General features: G+C 37.1%; 1 protein-coding gene across 1 annotated transcript in view; it reads left to right on the top strand.

The window, feature by feature from the left end:
* The window catches only part of PPM1D (protein phosphatase, Mg2+/Mn2+ dependent 1D), a 52,871-nt gene extending 39,448 nt beyond the window's left edge, over positions 1-13,423 (top strand). The window contains exons 4-6 of the mRNA XM_059907048.1: positions 1,172-1,362; positions 7,155-7,397; positions 11,984-13,423. Of these exons, the coding sequence (XP_059763031.1) occupies positions 1,172-1,362; positions 7,155-7,397; positions 11,984-12,541 (992 nt within the window). The 3' untranslated portion in view covers positions 12,542-13,423. The remainder of the gene's footprint in view (positions 1-1,171; positions 1,363-7,154; positions 7,398-11,983) is intronic.
* The last annotated feature ends 2,481 nt before the right edge of the window (positions 13,424-15,904 follow it).

The following is a 15,904-nucleotide window of genomic DNA, read 5'->3' as shown; positions in this document are numbered from 1 at the left end:
ACCCGTGTCCCCTGCATTGGCAGGCAGATTCTTAACCGCTGCACCACCAGGGAAGCCCCATCCTTTCAGTTTTGATGTAGGTATTTTCTTGACCTAGGGGGCTAACAGGAGGTTTTCAGTTAGCCACTAGGACTCTTATTATTTGTAGAGCAAGGTCTCCACATTTTATCTTTTTTTACAGTTATCTTAGTTAATCTTGGCCCTTCGCTCTTCCCCATACATTTTATTTTTTTCTACTTTTAAATATATTTTTTAAAATTTTTATTGGCGTGTAGTTGATTTACAATGTTGTGTTAGTTTCTGCTGTACAGCAAAGTGAATCAGTTATACATATATCCACTCTTTTTTAGGTTCTTTTCTCACATAGGTCATTACAGAGTATTGAGTAGAGTTCCCTGTGCTATAGAGTAGGTCCTTCTTATACGTTTTAGAATCAGCTTGTCAAATTCTGCAAAAGTCCTTTTGGGATTTTGGATGGAATTACATTGACATTATAGGTTATTTTTGGAAGAATTAACATCTTCATAATGTTGACTCCTCCTATCTTTGATTATAGTTTATTTCCCCATTTATTTAGATAGTCTTTGGAATCTAATTGTATAATCTTGTCCATAAAAGATTTGCACACCTTTTGTTAAATTTCTCAGTACCTGATGTTTGGTTCACTGTTGTAAATGGAATTGTTTAAAATTTTACATTTTCTATTTCTTGCTATTATATAGAGATGCAGCTGACTTTTATATATTGGGTTTGTATTTAACAACCTTGCTAAGTGTTCCTGTTCTGATAATTTATCTAATTTCTTTTTGGTTTCCCATGTAGAAATAAAATTATCTTCAAGTAATGATAGTTTTATTTTCTCCATTCCAATTCACACATATCATTTATTTTTATTATCTTACTGTGTTGAGAAGGATCCCTTGTATAGAATTGGAAGAGAAGTGGTGATAGAAGGCATACCTTTATCAGGTTTATAAGGGAGTTACCTTTTCAAATTTCTAGTTTGCTAAGAAGTTTTTTTTTTTTTAAATCATGAATGGATTTTGAATGTTATCAAATGCTTTTCTGCATCTGTTGAGATGAACATGTAGATTTTCTTCTTTAATCTGTTGATGTGATACTACTAGCTTGCAAATAATACTTCTTGCTTTTTCTGCCTCCTGCTCCCCAGGTGATTTGTGGAGCTATGATTTCTTCAGTGGTGAGTTTGTGGTGTCACCTGAACCAGACACAAGTGTCCATACTCTTGATCCTCAGAAGCACAAGTATATTATCTTGGGGAGTGATGGACTTTGGAATATGATTCCACCTCAAGATGCCATCTCAATGTGCCAGGACCAAGAGGAGAAAAAATACTTGACGGTGAGAAGTAACTCAATTCGATATTATTATCTACACATTGTTCTGGTACTTTTGTCAGGGGTCTTGAATATGAACTAAGGATGTTCACCTTGAGCAGATTTTTGCATTTGCCCTGGCTGTAGAAGAAAGTAAAATATAGATTTCTGCAGCTTATTAGGGGAACAAGACAGGAAATAGATGAATGAAACTAGATAACAAAACATACAACCACTGACTTCATTATGAGCAGCCCTTGACTTCCTGGCCTATGGAACCCTCACCAATCCTTCTTTTTATAAATTGAGATATAATTCACATTCCATAAAATTTACCTTTTTAAAGTATTCAGGTCAGTGGTTCTTAGGATGTTCTCAAAGTTACGTAACTCTCAACACTAATTCCAGAACATTTCATCACTGCCCCCAACAAACCCCATAACCATTAGCAGTCATTCACTATCACCCCTGTTCCCTGGCAACCACTAATTTTTTTTTGTCTCTATGTATTTGCCTGTTTTGCATATTTCATATAAATGAGATCATACAATATGTGGCCTTTTGTGTCTGACTTCTTTCACTTAAGCATAATGTCTTAAAGGTTCATTCATGTTGCTTGTATCAGTACTTTATTCCTCTTTATGGCTGAATAATTTTCCATTGATGGATATATAACATTTTATTTATCCATCCACTCATCAGTCAATGGGTACTTGAGTTGTTTCCACTTTTTGGCTATTTTGAATGACGCTGCTCTTAACATTCATGTACAAGTTTTTGTGTGGACATGTTTTCAGATCTCTCAGGTATCTACGTAGGAGTGGAACTCCTGGGTCATGTGGTAACTCTATGTCACCTATATTGTTTTAGTCAATTGCAAACCTAGAAACAACCATCAATGAGAAAATTCTTTTCTTTCCTTCCTGGCTTGCTTAAAAATTGATCTTCATTCTGAGCAATGACAAAGTAAGGAGATTTGGGAAAGTGCAGTGTTATTGAAGGCAAGGAAAGAGAGTGTTTTGGAGTAGTAGCCAGCAATGTCAAATTCTACAAAGAAGTAGAGGCAGATGGATGAAAACAGGGTATTAGGTTTTATATTTAGGACCTTTTATTATTAGTGACCTTCAAGGATGAAGAGTTTCGGTTGAAATGATGAGGGCATTAGCTAGCAGATTGGAGTGATGATGAAACAGTACTTTGTGAGCCTAGGAAATAGATGTAGAGAGTGTTCAGGAAGGGAATGTGCCATTGTTAGCTTGAAAAGATAGTGAGGGTCTTGAAAGCAGTTTTATAGTCTTACAAGAAAGATTGACAGAACAAGAGAAATAAGGGATATTGATGGAATGAAGGTCCAGAGCACATCGAAGTAACTGGAATCAATGGCTCCTTGGAAAAGATGATCTTTTTCTAAGATGGGAGGAATGGTAAAGCTATATTTTGGGGCGATAAGGAGGCAACATGAAAGAACTTGTATTAAATTGTCTCCATTCATTCCCTCAACTAACATGTTAGGCACTAGGTACAAAGGAAGCAAAGATAAATAGAATATGGTCCTTGCTCAGCATTTACCATATTATTACCAATAGGATATATAGATAGCTATCAGTACCATTTGATTGTGAGTTGTTTAAAGATAAGAGTCATGTATCTATTCAATTTTACAAACTTGGGGCTAGCATGATGCATTTGGTCAGTGATGTCAGATGTAAAAGAAAGATTAAATAAAATAAAGACTATTTTGTCTATTGGATTTTGTTTGTTTGTTTGTTTGTTTGCCACACCGGCTTGCAGGATCTTAGCTTCCCTACCAGGGATCGAACCTGGGCCCTCGGCTGTGAAAGAGCGGAGTCCTAACTACTGGACTGCCAGGGAATTCCCATGTCTATTGGATTTAGAATTCTTTAATGATGAAAGAGAAAGAGAGAAAGATTTCAGTGGCATGATGAGGCCAAAAGCCAGTTTTATTGGGTTGGGAGAACCTATTCATAAACACCTAAGTGTTTTAGAATGAGTATTGAAGGAAGCATTCATCTAACAATATTTAGAACAAGTGTTGAGAACTGAGAGGGAGAAGATAGGAAACTTGTGAGGACTGCATAAGGAAGTTTCATGGATGAGAGTGGTATTTGAGCAGGTCTTATAGGTGGAGTTGAATTTACCAGGTAAAGAGATGAAGGGAGGAGAGTGAAGCTTTCCAGGCAAAGGAATAGAATGTGTAAAGTCAGAGAGAAGAGACAAGTACAGCACATTCAGGTTTCACAAGTAACTTGATGTGATTGGAAGACAGGAGGCAAAAAGGTTTTGTATGGTCTGTTATGAAGTTAAGTCTTAATAGTCAGGTAGTGGAGAGTATTGAAAAGCTGCATTTTAGATACGCATTTTAGAAAGCATACTCATGGCAGGGTGGAATAGAGGGCAGATGATAATGGATGTGAGAATTCTATTTATTAGGAGGTGTAGGAAAAACATCTCGCCCCTTACTAAATTAAACTGAATTTCATTGCAAAGTTGGCAATGAAAGAGAATGGGTGTCAGCAGTGAGTGATTGGTGAAGAATCCCTGAGAGAAGGTGAATTTTGATGAATGGAATCATATTTATAAGGTCTGTCTCTGCCTCTGTTCACATGTTGATTCCTATTGACAGTATCTGATTTGATTTTAGTTTTATTAATTAATTAATTAATTAATGGCTCCCTTGGGTCTTTGTTGCTGCGCGCGGGCTTTCTCTAGTTGCGGTGAGCGGCGGCTACTCTTCGTTGTGGTCCACGGGCTTCTCATTGCGGTGGCTTCTCTTGTTGCAGAGCACGGGCTCTAGGCATGAGGGCTTCAGTAGTTGTGGCATGTGGGCTCAGTAGTTGTGTCTTGTGGGCTCTAGAGCGCAAGCTCAGTAGTTGTTGGCGCATGGGCTTAGTTGCTCCATGGCATGTGGGATCTTCCCGGACCAGGGCTCAAACCCATGTCCCCTGCATTGACAGGCGGATTCTTAACCACTGCACCACCAGGGAAGTCCTGATTTTAATTTTTAAAAAAATATTTATTTATTTATTTATTTATTTGGCTGCACCCGCTCTTAGTTGTGGCACTCAGGATCTTTAGTTGCAGCTTGTGGGATCTAGTTCCCTGACCAGGGATAGAACCCCGGCCCCCTGCATTGGGAGTGCAGAGTCTTAACCACTGGACCGCCAGGGAAGTCCCTGATTTGATTTTTATTAATGGATCTATTAGGCTTCCTCTTTGGAAGCTCCTGTTATGTTCCAAATGAAAATTTTTGCAAGTTTGATCTAAAGCAGCAATGGATTAAAGAAAAAAAAAAACATATGCACATACAAGCAAAAAAGAAATATGGGACTCCCCTGGTGGCGCAGTGGTTAAGAGTCTGTCTGTCAATGCAGGGGACACGGGTTCGAGCCCTGGTCCTGGAAGATCCCACATGCCACGGAGCAACTAAGCCCATGCACCACAACTACTGAGCCTGAGCTCTAGAGCCCGCAAGCCACAACTACTGAGCCCATGTGCCACAACTACTGAAGCCCATGCACCTATAACCCGTGCTCCACAACAAAAGAAGCCACCACAATGAGCAGCCCACGCACCGCAATGAAGAGTAGCCCCCGCTCGCTGCAACTAGAGAAAGCCCGCACACAGCAATGAAGACCCAACACAGCCATAAATAAATAAGTAAATAGAAATGTAGACGTTAAAAAAAATACATAAGTGGTAGAACTGACAGAACTTGGGTTTTAAGGAGGGAGAATATTATGACACCCAAATTTCTTAGTGGTGGCTGGAAGCTGTTATCAAGAAGAAACACATTATTTTGGGGGGAGGGAGGGATAATTCATATAGGCGTGTTGAATAGGACGTGCCTTTGGTTCATCTAGATAGATATTTTCAGTAGGCAGTTACTGAAAGGCAATGCCTGGAAATGCTAACTTCAGTGTTAACGGGAGTTAAAGCTGTGACAATTTATGACATCACCTCATGAGACAGTAGGGTGGAAGAAAAGGACACAGTATTAAGGGCGGCCCAAGTCAACAGAATCCGTGAGCTGAGGGAAAATGCAAGTAAGGTAGTAGAAATGGCTTATGTAGATTTCTTTTTTATGGAGCTTTGCTGGGAGGGAAACAGGCACACTGAAAAAGTGAAAGGTAAAGGAGTCCTTCAGTGAGTTCTCAGTGAGCTAGTATTTGGAGAGTGGTGCAACATGTACACTGGGGAACGTAATAGATTCATGAATTACAGCTTAATGCTGCCTTTCATCAATTGTGAAGTGCATATTTTTTCATATTAGAAAGGGGGGGGAAAGCAATGTTTAAAAACATCTTTACAAAGTGGTACTTTTCTTGCGAATGAAAGGATGGCTTAATATTAAGATTTTAAAGCAGCTGAGAGGAGTTTTTTGCAGTTTGCCATCATTAATGTGTTGGAATACTGTAATATGACCAAGATCAGGCAATCCCAAATAAAATGATTCCCTGTTTCCCAAGGAAAGAATGAAAAAAGCCCAGTTCTTTATCCGGTTTCAATATATAAACTTGAGGCATATAGCTGACAGTTAAACGACATATATGTTATATATTTTTTAATAAAGTGCTTATAGTATGGTAGTACATTATATATACATTATAGTACATTAATATTTTGTACTTATAATACATTAATATATGTATTTTTAAAATTAGGCTATAGTTGCTTTACAATGTTGTGTTAGTTTCTGCTGTACAATGAAGTGAGTCAGCTATATGTATACATATATCCCCTCCCTCTTGGACCTTCCCCCCACCCCACAATCCTATCCATCTAGGTCACTACAGAGCACCGAGCTGAGCTCCCTGTGACATTAATATATTTTATTACATTACATAAAGTAACATATTAATTAAAAATTTTTTCCCCTTATAGTTCATGACACATTTCTTTTTCAAACATTTCCACTCATTTTCATTATTCAGTTATTTCTAGAGGTATTTTTTAAGATAAGTAGTTCTTTTCTGGAGCACATCATTTTCTTTTCTGTTCTTTGAAACTTAGCAGTTATTAAATCCATGTATGATGCTGTAAGTTTTATTCCAAGCCACATTTATTTGTATAACACAAGTTCATTTAATTTTTTTTTGTTTTGTTTTTTACTCTTTCTGTTTGTATGTATTTGATCTCTATACTATAACCACTTATTGTATTGCTTTTTTCTTCATATGAGTGACATTAGCCATTTATATATCTATAAATGGCTATGTGTGTATGTATCTATGTATGTATATATATGTCAATATATACATATATCTATGTATGTGTATATATATATATATGTCAATATGTATACATATATTTAATGACCATTTTTATTTCCTTGTCTCTGAATTTTGTTCATATCCTTTGACAGTTTTTATGTTGGGATTGTCTTTGATTTGCAGAAGCTCTTATTTTAGGAGGAAATTGGCCCTTTGCAATGAGTTTTTTTTGCCATGTGTGATTATTTCATTTGTGAATTGTTTATCTATAATAACTTGATGTTTACTTCCCCTTTTTAGATAACTTCTGTATAACTTTTCCTAAGTAAGTTTACGATGAAGACCAAGTTTCTTGCTACCAAAAAGATAAAAATACAGGTGAAATTTAACCACAGGATAAGACCTTGTCTTAGTATTTTTTTAAATTTAGAGCAATACTGTTTTAGCATAGTTATGGGTTTGTGGATAAAGTTTGAAATTTTAATTATTATGTAGGCCATGTTGAACACGTGAGTTTTCATTTGCTACAGGTGTCGTGGCAACAAGGTCTGAGTTGTTATCTTCCTTCTTATTCTTTTAAATACAGGGTGAGCATGGACAGTCTTGTGCCAAAATGCTTGTGAATCGAGCTCTAGGCCGCTGGAGGCAGCGTATGCTTCGAGCAGATAATACTAGTGCCATAGTAATCTGCATCTCTCCAGGAGTGGGCACTCAGGGAGATTTCACCAATGAAGACGAGCTCTATCTGAACTTGACTGATAGCCCTTCCTATAATAGTCAAGAAACCTGCGTGATGACTCCTTCTCCGTGTTCTACACCACCAGTCAAGGTACACAGTTCTCTAGTATTTAAGTTGTAGTAGAATTTCTCTGGTTAGTATTACCTGAAAACAGTTTTCAGATTCTTTATATAATAGAATTTTGGATTTGAGCTACAGTCAAGAAAGTGATAGATCTTTGTCATGTAACTTACTGTCAGTAGGCCATCTGCACATAGGTACTATACTGAATGCCAGCTGTATGTAGAGCACCTAATAGAAAAGTGATTAGATATGCCCCCTGAAGAATATTAACCATATTAATATTTGGAACTTACTGATTCCCTTCTGATAGTATGAAAGTTTTTAAGCATTTTTTGTGATGCACTTCTATATGTGGTATTTCATTTGAACCTCATAACCCTGAAAGCTAAATAGTGCAGATGTTATTCCATTTTATAGATAATATGACTGAGATATTGAGCAGTTTGAATAAGATCATACAGAATCAAGACTGAACTGGACCTTAGGATATCAGACTTTAGAACTGGTTATCTAGTAACATGGATAAGAAACATCATTCCTATTTCTTATCCATATTAATATTGAATGAATTTAAGATGTGCTGTGAAATAAACAAGTTTAAATGCTACTGTATTTCCCTTTTTCTGATTTCATCCCAATTTTTTCCTGCTAATAATTAGTAATATCGATAACTTTTGATATACCTGGCCTTCTGAGAATGTGTTTTCAGAAGAATGACCATTAAAATGGGAAACACAGTGGAATTTTATGTTGTGTATTCAGGCAGTTTTTTAAGATGTTCAAAGCTACACAGTACAAAGAATTTATTTAATTTTGGGTATTGTGATCCTATATGGAGTACGTGGAAGTTTACTATTACCGCTTTCCTATCTTTTACTTCACTATATATATGGCAACTTAATTTTCCTTACATGGACTCTTCATTTAGAAATTGACAAATTAATATTTTATGCTTATTTTCTTAAAAGAATTTCTTGTCAAAGCTTTCTTTGCTTTGAAAACTCTTGAATAATAATGCAGATTGAAATCTTTGAAAGTCTCTTCATTCTCTTTTGAGTGTTATGAAGGAGCTTATGTTCATTTGAGAATTCGCTGGTTTCTGTATTTGAATGTATTCATTACTTTCGTGCTTCCTAATGTGTTTGTATTTGAATAACTGAACTTTAGGCAGTACAGAGAAGGAGGCCTTAAGGTGGAGGTAAGGATGAGGGGATAGAAGATACTGTGATAGGAATAAATACTCTTAATATTGATCTCAAAACTTATTGCCGTCTGTGGATTGGCATTAGTAAAATTGTACATAAATTGCACCTAGAAATAATTTTTAAAACATATTTCAAAATTCTGAAAAATAATGATCTAACAATTTTACTAAAGTAAAGCTTAGGAGATTTATGTATACACTGACTTATATGTAGGCGTGGTTGTTTGTTAACCATCTGGCCCCACCTAAATATGAAAGAATATTTAGAGCCATTCAAGACAATCAGTATTGTTGGCTCTGCCCTAACAAGTAAATAAAGACAAATCTCTGCCCCAAAGATTGTGTTTTGTTTTGTTTATCTTAACCATGGCTACTCACAAGTATCTCTGATGTATTTCATTGTTACAATAATCCTATGTTTAGTAACATCTAGATATAAATGACATTTTGGTTGATTTTGAATGGTTTTTAAGACCTACCCACATTTAGACTAGGCACTTGAGACTAGGTTATCTATCTATAGACATGTGAACTTCTGTTTGAATCGTAAGCTAAATCGGTAGTCAAATCTTTGTTTTCGGACAGATATAGTGGAAATACTTCTGTTTGTGATATATTACTATGGCACAGATTTCTTTATCCTTTCTTTAGGGCAAAACTAAATTTAGCTGTTTTTTAAATAAGCCAAGAGCTATAGGAAGGAGGAATGAGGAAAAGAGTTCTTCCAGAGGGTTAACACTTAGTTTCAGTTGTGTTCTAGGCACAATTTGTAATTAGTTGTTTACTGTTGGATTGTAAAATATATGGAGCTCTCAAGAAAGCCGATCTCTGAAGTAGTGAAACTTTTAAAGTGTGAGTTTTTAGGACGTAACCTGTCAATATCACAAGTGTTTTATGAGCAGGTAAGAAGGCTTAGCAATACAGTAGTAATTAATCTGGGATGAGTCTAAGAAGTCTAGGCAGTTGCCTGAGCTAACAGATGCAATGTATTCCCACAGAATGCCAATAAAAAGAGAAGGAAAAGCTCAAGGAGAAAGTGGGGGAAGAAAAGCCGTGCACCTGTGGTATCAGAATAATAATTTGTGAATTTAAAAAGACACAGCACAACAGAAATTACAATAAATTGCGTTAACTCTGACATCATCCCATTGTTTTTCTTTTGTAAAGGAATTCCATCTAATGTCTAGCATTGTTGCATAAACTAGAGCAATATGTTCTATTTCTGTAAGTGGCTTGATTAGTACCTTTCTTCTTGTGCCTAAATTAGTGATGTGCTTGTTTGGTAGTAGGAAGCCTTCTGTCTACAGAATTTATCTGCTGCCTGGTCTTGTTGCAAATCCTTTTTCTATATTAAACCAAGATGAACTTTTAGTCAAAAATTACTAATGACTAGATATAGTTTTCTGTGGTCAGTCAGAACATGCTTGTGATCAGGGTAGTAGGCATTGGAATCAACCTAATGTAGAGGGGATAAATTCACAGACAAGTTGTTGTTATTATTGAAAGCCAGATGTAAATATTCTAGAACAGAGACTGTCCTGTTATCCGTTCTCAACACTGGTATTTTGAAATAAGGTTGCTGCCCAACATCTAATCAGTGTTAAAACAGATAAGAATTGGGCTTTCAGTAAACCATGTAGTGTAAAATAAATAAATGAGCCAATGACCCCAGAAAGGAAGAATATATTCTTAGTTTAAAAAAAAAAAAAAAAAAAAAAGGTAGCAGCATTCTATTTGGGGCAGTACCAAATTAGGAACTTTAGGGTTTCTCATCTCTAGCCTCCATTGGACCTAAAGTTAATTTTTTTTTTCAGTAAAGCATGTTCATGTTACATGGTTAAATTGAAATGCTTTTGATTGCTTCAATTTCCCTTTTTCTTTTTAATTCTAGAAACGTTGAAGGGAACATTAGTTTTATAAATATGCTTTTTTATAGAGCACTTTCTCGAAAGGCGTTTATTCCTAGGGGATTTTATATCAGAGGGCGACCAGATAATATGTCTTTGTTTACCATTCTACAAAATGGTTTACTTGGGCTCTTCAGAATATATTACTATTTTAATAAATTTGATTTGATTGAGAGAGGAAATGATTGAGGGAAATGTTACACACTTGGGCAAGAGATAGTATTTATGCTTAAAATTTATACTTGAGGGCTTCCCTGGTGGCGCAGTGGTTGAGAATCTGCCTGCCAATGCAGGGGACACGGGTTCGAGCCCTGGTCTGGGAGGATCCCACATGCCGCGGAGCAACTAGGCCCGTGAGCCACAACTACTGAGCGTGCGCGTCTGGAGCCTGTGCTCCGCAACAAGAGAGGCCGCGACGGTGAGAGGCCCGCGCACCGCGATGAAGGGTGGCCCCCGCTTGCCGCAACTAGAGAAAGCCCTCGCACAGAAACGAAGACCCAACACAGCCAAAAATAAATAAATAAACAAATGTGGGGTTTAAAAAAAAAAAAAACAGAAAGAATGAAATTTATTAAAAAAAAAAATTTATACTTGAGAAAGTATTAAAACAATGATTTTCTAAAATATTATACTGGAAGATTTGTATTTGATAGGAAGAATGTTCTTATCTGTCTGGAGATGGGAGGATATTCTGAATACATATAGATCTGAGGCACTACACCTAAAGGAGTGGTGCATAGCTGAACCTCCTGTGAAGCTTTTTAAAAAACAATACCTGAAAGTTTCCATATGATTTTCACTTATATCTTTTTTTAAAAATAAATTTATTTTATTTATTTACTTTTGGCTGTGTTGGGTCTTCGTTGCTGTGCACAGGCTTTCTCTAGTTGTGGCGAGCAGGGGCTACTCTTTGTTGTGGTGCGCGGGCTTCTGATTTGTGGTGGCTTCTCTTGTTGCAGAGCACGGGCTCTAGGCGTGCAGGCTTCAGTAGTTGTGGTGCGTGGGCTCAGTGGTTGTGGCTTGCGGGCTCTAGAGCACAGGCTCAGTAGTTGTGGCTCATGGGCTTAGTTGCTCCGTGGCAACTAAGATGTGGGATCTTCCCGGACCAGGGCTCGAACCTGTGTCCCCTTCATTGGCAGGCGGATTCTTAACCACTGTGCCACCAGGGAAGCCCTCACTTATATCTTTGAAAGTTGCCCCTGCCATACTCAGTACATTCCCATATGTCCTGTTTTCTCAAATAACGGAACAGCATCTAGTGTTTGGGAGATGGGTGCAAAGCAACAATCTGAATTTCCATTATGACAGAGTTGCTTTAATGTTGCACTTCACATTTTCCACACTACTGAATATTCAGAAATTAAAATATAGAAAGTAGGAAATAAACCCCCCAAATAAACAAATTTGTCACTTATTCTAATGAAATCTTTCCATTTCCCCAATGGTTAAGCTGAATTCTAGGATAAATTAGTTCTTACTTGGTTTACCTTCTTGTTTTTCAGTCACTGGAGGAGGACCCATGGCCAAGGCTGAACTCTAAGGACCACATACCTGCCCTTGTTCGTAGTAATGCCTTCTCAGAGAATTATTTAGAAGTCCCAGCTGAGATAGCTCGAGGGAATGTCCAGGCTGCAGTCATATCCTCAAAAGATCCAGAGCCACTTGAAGAAAATTGCACTAAAGCCCTGACTTTAAGGATACATGATTCTTTGAATAATAGCCTGTCAGTTGGCCTTGTGCCTACCAATTCAACAAACACCATCGTGGACCAAAAAAATTTAAAGATGTCGATCCCAGGTCAAATGAAAGCTCAAGAAGTTGAAAGAACCCCTCCAACAAACTTCAAAAGGACATTAGAAGAATCCAACTCTGGCCCTCTTGTGAAGAAGCATAGACGAAATGGTTTAAGTCGAAGTAGCGGTGCTCAGCCTGCAAGCCTCCCCACAAACTCACAGCGAAAGAACTCTGTTAAACTTACCATGCGACGCAGACTTAGGGGCCAGAAGAAAATTGGAAATCCTTTACTTCACCAGCACAGGAAAACTGTTTGTGTTTGCTGAAATATATCTGGAATATTTTTTTTTCCAAACTTCTAAGAGGGCTTTTTGAATTTGGTGCCGAAGTTGAACTTTTTTTAAGGGGACAAAATAAAAATAGTATACAGTTTGACTTTTTGGAATTCAACCGTTTTAACCTGGCCTTGTACTTGCTTGTATTATAAATGTGAATTTTGTAGATGTTAGGGTTATAAGTTGCTATAAAATGTGTGTAAATTTGTATCCTTCACACAAACTCAGTCTCTTACTCTGATACACAGTAAATGTAACAACAGGGCTAAAGGTTTAAAAAAAAAATCAAAAGAATCTATTAGATTTTAGAAATACATTTAAACTTTTAAAAATGCTTATTAAGAAATTTGTATAAGTCACTTGTGATGAAAACTACACAACTTTTTAAAGTAAATTATGAAGCAAACTGGAAAAGTGATGTATTTTCATAGTGACCTGTGTTCCACTTAATGTTTCTTAGAGACAACTAGTGTTTTAAAAATTATTCTTTATTTCTGATTTCATAATTCAGAACTAAATTTTTCATAGAAGCAGAAGTGTTGAGCCATGCAAAAGTAGCTGGGTTTTAGTCTCCTTGTCCTAATTAAAATACTATGCAGTATCTATTTCATTCAGTAGCATTTTTTCTAAACATTAATCATCAGATTTGCTCACCAAATCTTTGAAGTAGAAGGAGGTAGGTTTGCCTAAAAAGATGTCCTTCTCAATCATCCCAGACATTCAGTGGCATTAGTAGGTCTTAAAAGTAGTTATATCCTCTTCTAGTGTTTGCATAAAATATGTGAAGTTTTTCTTGCTATGTCAATAACGGATGGTGCTGCTAATTCCCAACATTTCTTAAATTATTTTATATATCCGATGGTTTTCATTGATTATATGGACATGTTTGTTCATCTAATAAAATCAGTGAACTGTTACTGATGTTGCTGGATTTTTGTTATTGGTTTGTTTTAATGGTATATATTAACTTTTTGTTAGGCCATGATCAAGCTTTAGAGTAACAACTTAAAATACATGTAATGTTCATCTTTGCACTCTTGACTTTTTAATTTTAACTTAGAGTACATCAAGTCAGGCTAAATATACAATAATAAGTATATGGTTAGATCAGTTATGGCTTATAAGAGTTTGATGAAATATTACATAGCAATTAAAAATGAATAAAACTATTATTTGGTAATATAAGAAAAAACTAAAAGGAACTAATACCAAAATACTAAGAGTATGTTGTTTTGGTGTGATAAATTGTTCTACAAAGAGAAATTTTTTAAATTTATTAATTTAGAACAGGACTCTAAATGAGACATTGAAGAGTTAATCCATGCATTCAACATTGACCATGCACCTACAGTATGCTAGGAACTGTGCAATTGGAAGCTCACCAGTTTTCCATAAGAGGATTAATTGAGGGCTTCCCTGGTGGCACAGTGGTTAAGAATCCGCCTGCCGGTGCAGGGGACATGGGTTCGAGCCTTGGTCTGGGAAGATCCCACATGCCACGGAGCAACTAAGCCTGTGCGCCACAACTACTGAGCCTGTGCTCTAGAGCCTGCGAGCCACAACTACTGAGCCCATGTGCCACAACTACTGAAGCCTGCGTGCCTAGAGCCCATGCTCCACAACAAGAGAAGCCACTGCAATGAGAAGCCCACACACCGCAATGAAGAGTAGCCCCAACTCGCCGCAACGAGAGAAAGCCCACGTGCAGCAACGAAGACCCAATGCAGCCAAATAAATAAATAAATAAATAAATAAATAAAAATTTCCCTTAAAAAAAAAAGGATTAATTGAGAACCAGTGGTTCAGGTGAAACATTAATTTTGGCTAGTTTTTCAAAACTAAAGAGTTTGTTTTTCAGATCTTTCCAAGGTAATGACATATAGCAAGTAGCGTACACTTTTGGAGTCAATTTTTTGTGAAGAATTTTTCCATCTTTATTTTTCAGATCAATTTTTTAATGTAAATGTCATAGCATTCTTTCCTAGGTCACATTTATAGTGCCATAGAGTCCAGTTCCATACCATACTAATAGCTGTCTAATACTGGAAACATTTTTGGTTTGAGATATATAACTAAAAGGTAAAATTAGCTCTTTTGTATGTGTACCTAGGGCTGTTTTTAGGCCTTTTCTTTAACGAGTTAAAGATGTTATGCAATTAACAAATAATGTTTTAATGTTTATATTATTTTTATTAAATTTTATTTGCCTATAATGTATACATCAGTAGTATAATGCATGATGGAAAATTCATGATTTATAAAATGGTACATAATGAAACTACCCTCACTTTAGTCCCCAGGGTAGCCAACAAATCTGTACATAGACATGCAACTATACATCTGTTTCTCTCTTAAAGATTTTTCCACATCAGTACATCACAGCGCCTCCTCATTCTTTCGTATTCTACTCTGGATATGTTATTCACCTATGCCACTACTTAACCGTGTCCACTGAATGGAAAACAAACACTATTTCTTCCTTTACTCACACTCATAATACTTAAGATGCCAGATGTGTGGGTTTTCCTACACCAAGCAATGCTGCAATATTCTGCAGACACCAACTGTGTGTCCTACAGTTCAGTTCAGTCTGGCACTATCCATCTGATACCACAAGTTAAGGGCTCAGTCTCATGGTGCTGCCCCCACTTCAGATGCCAATTGCATCTCCCAGGTTGTCACCTACTCTTTGGACTGGCTGACTATAAATCAGCATTCCCACAATCACCACCTCAGGTTTGATACTTTGCTAGAACAGCTCACAGAACTCAGGGAAATGTGTTTACTGGTTTATCATATAATAAAGATATAGATGAACAGCTGGATGAAGAGACATCAGGAAAGTCCAGAAGGGTTCCAAGTGTAGGAGGTTCTGTCCCCATGGATTTGGGTTGTACCACCCTCCCAGCACATGAGTCTGTTCACCAGTCTGGCAGCTCTCCAAAGCCCACAGTTCAGGGATTTTCATGGAGGCTTCATTATATAGGCATGATCAATTATTAACTTAATCTCCAGCTTCTTCTCCCAGGAGGAAGGTGGTGGTGTTACCGAACTCAGGTTCTGCTGCTCGCCGCCGGAAAGCCAATATTCAAGAGGTGAGAGTGTTGGTTGGAAAGGAAGAGTTGCTTTATTCAGGAAGTCAGCAATCTAGGGAGAAGACGGACTGGTGTCCAAAAATCAACTTTGAAGATTCTGCTTGACCATGAAAGTTTTTAAAGGGAGAATCATTTAGGGAAGAGGGATCAGACTTTCCATGTGCAGACTTTCTTCTGATTGGTCGATGGTGAGGTAACAGCCGTGTTCAAGGAATCTTGTGCTCAGCCTTAAGTATCCATTCTCCACCCGAGTGGGGGC

Source organism: Balaenoptera ricei, chromosome 20, assembly GCF_028023285.1.
Source record: "Balaenoptera ricei isolate mBalRic1 chromosome 20, mBalRic1.hap2, whole genome shotgun sequence".
NCBI lineage: Eukaryota > Metazoa > Chordata > Mammalia > Artiodactyla > Balaenopteridae > Balaenoptera > Balaenoptera ricei.
The sequence above is the reverse complement of the archived record's forward strand: the minus strand, read 5'-3'. Positions and strand labels throughout refer to the sequence as shown.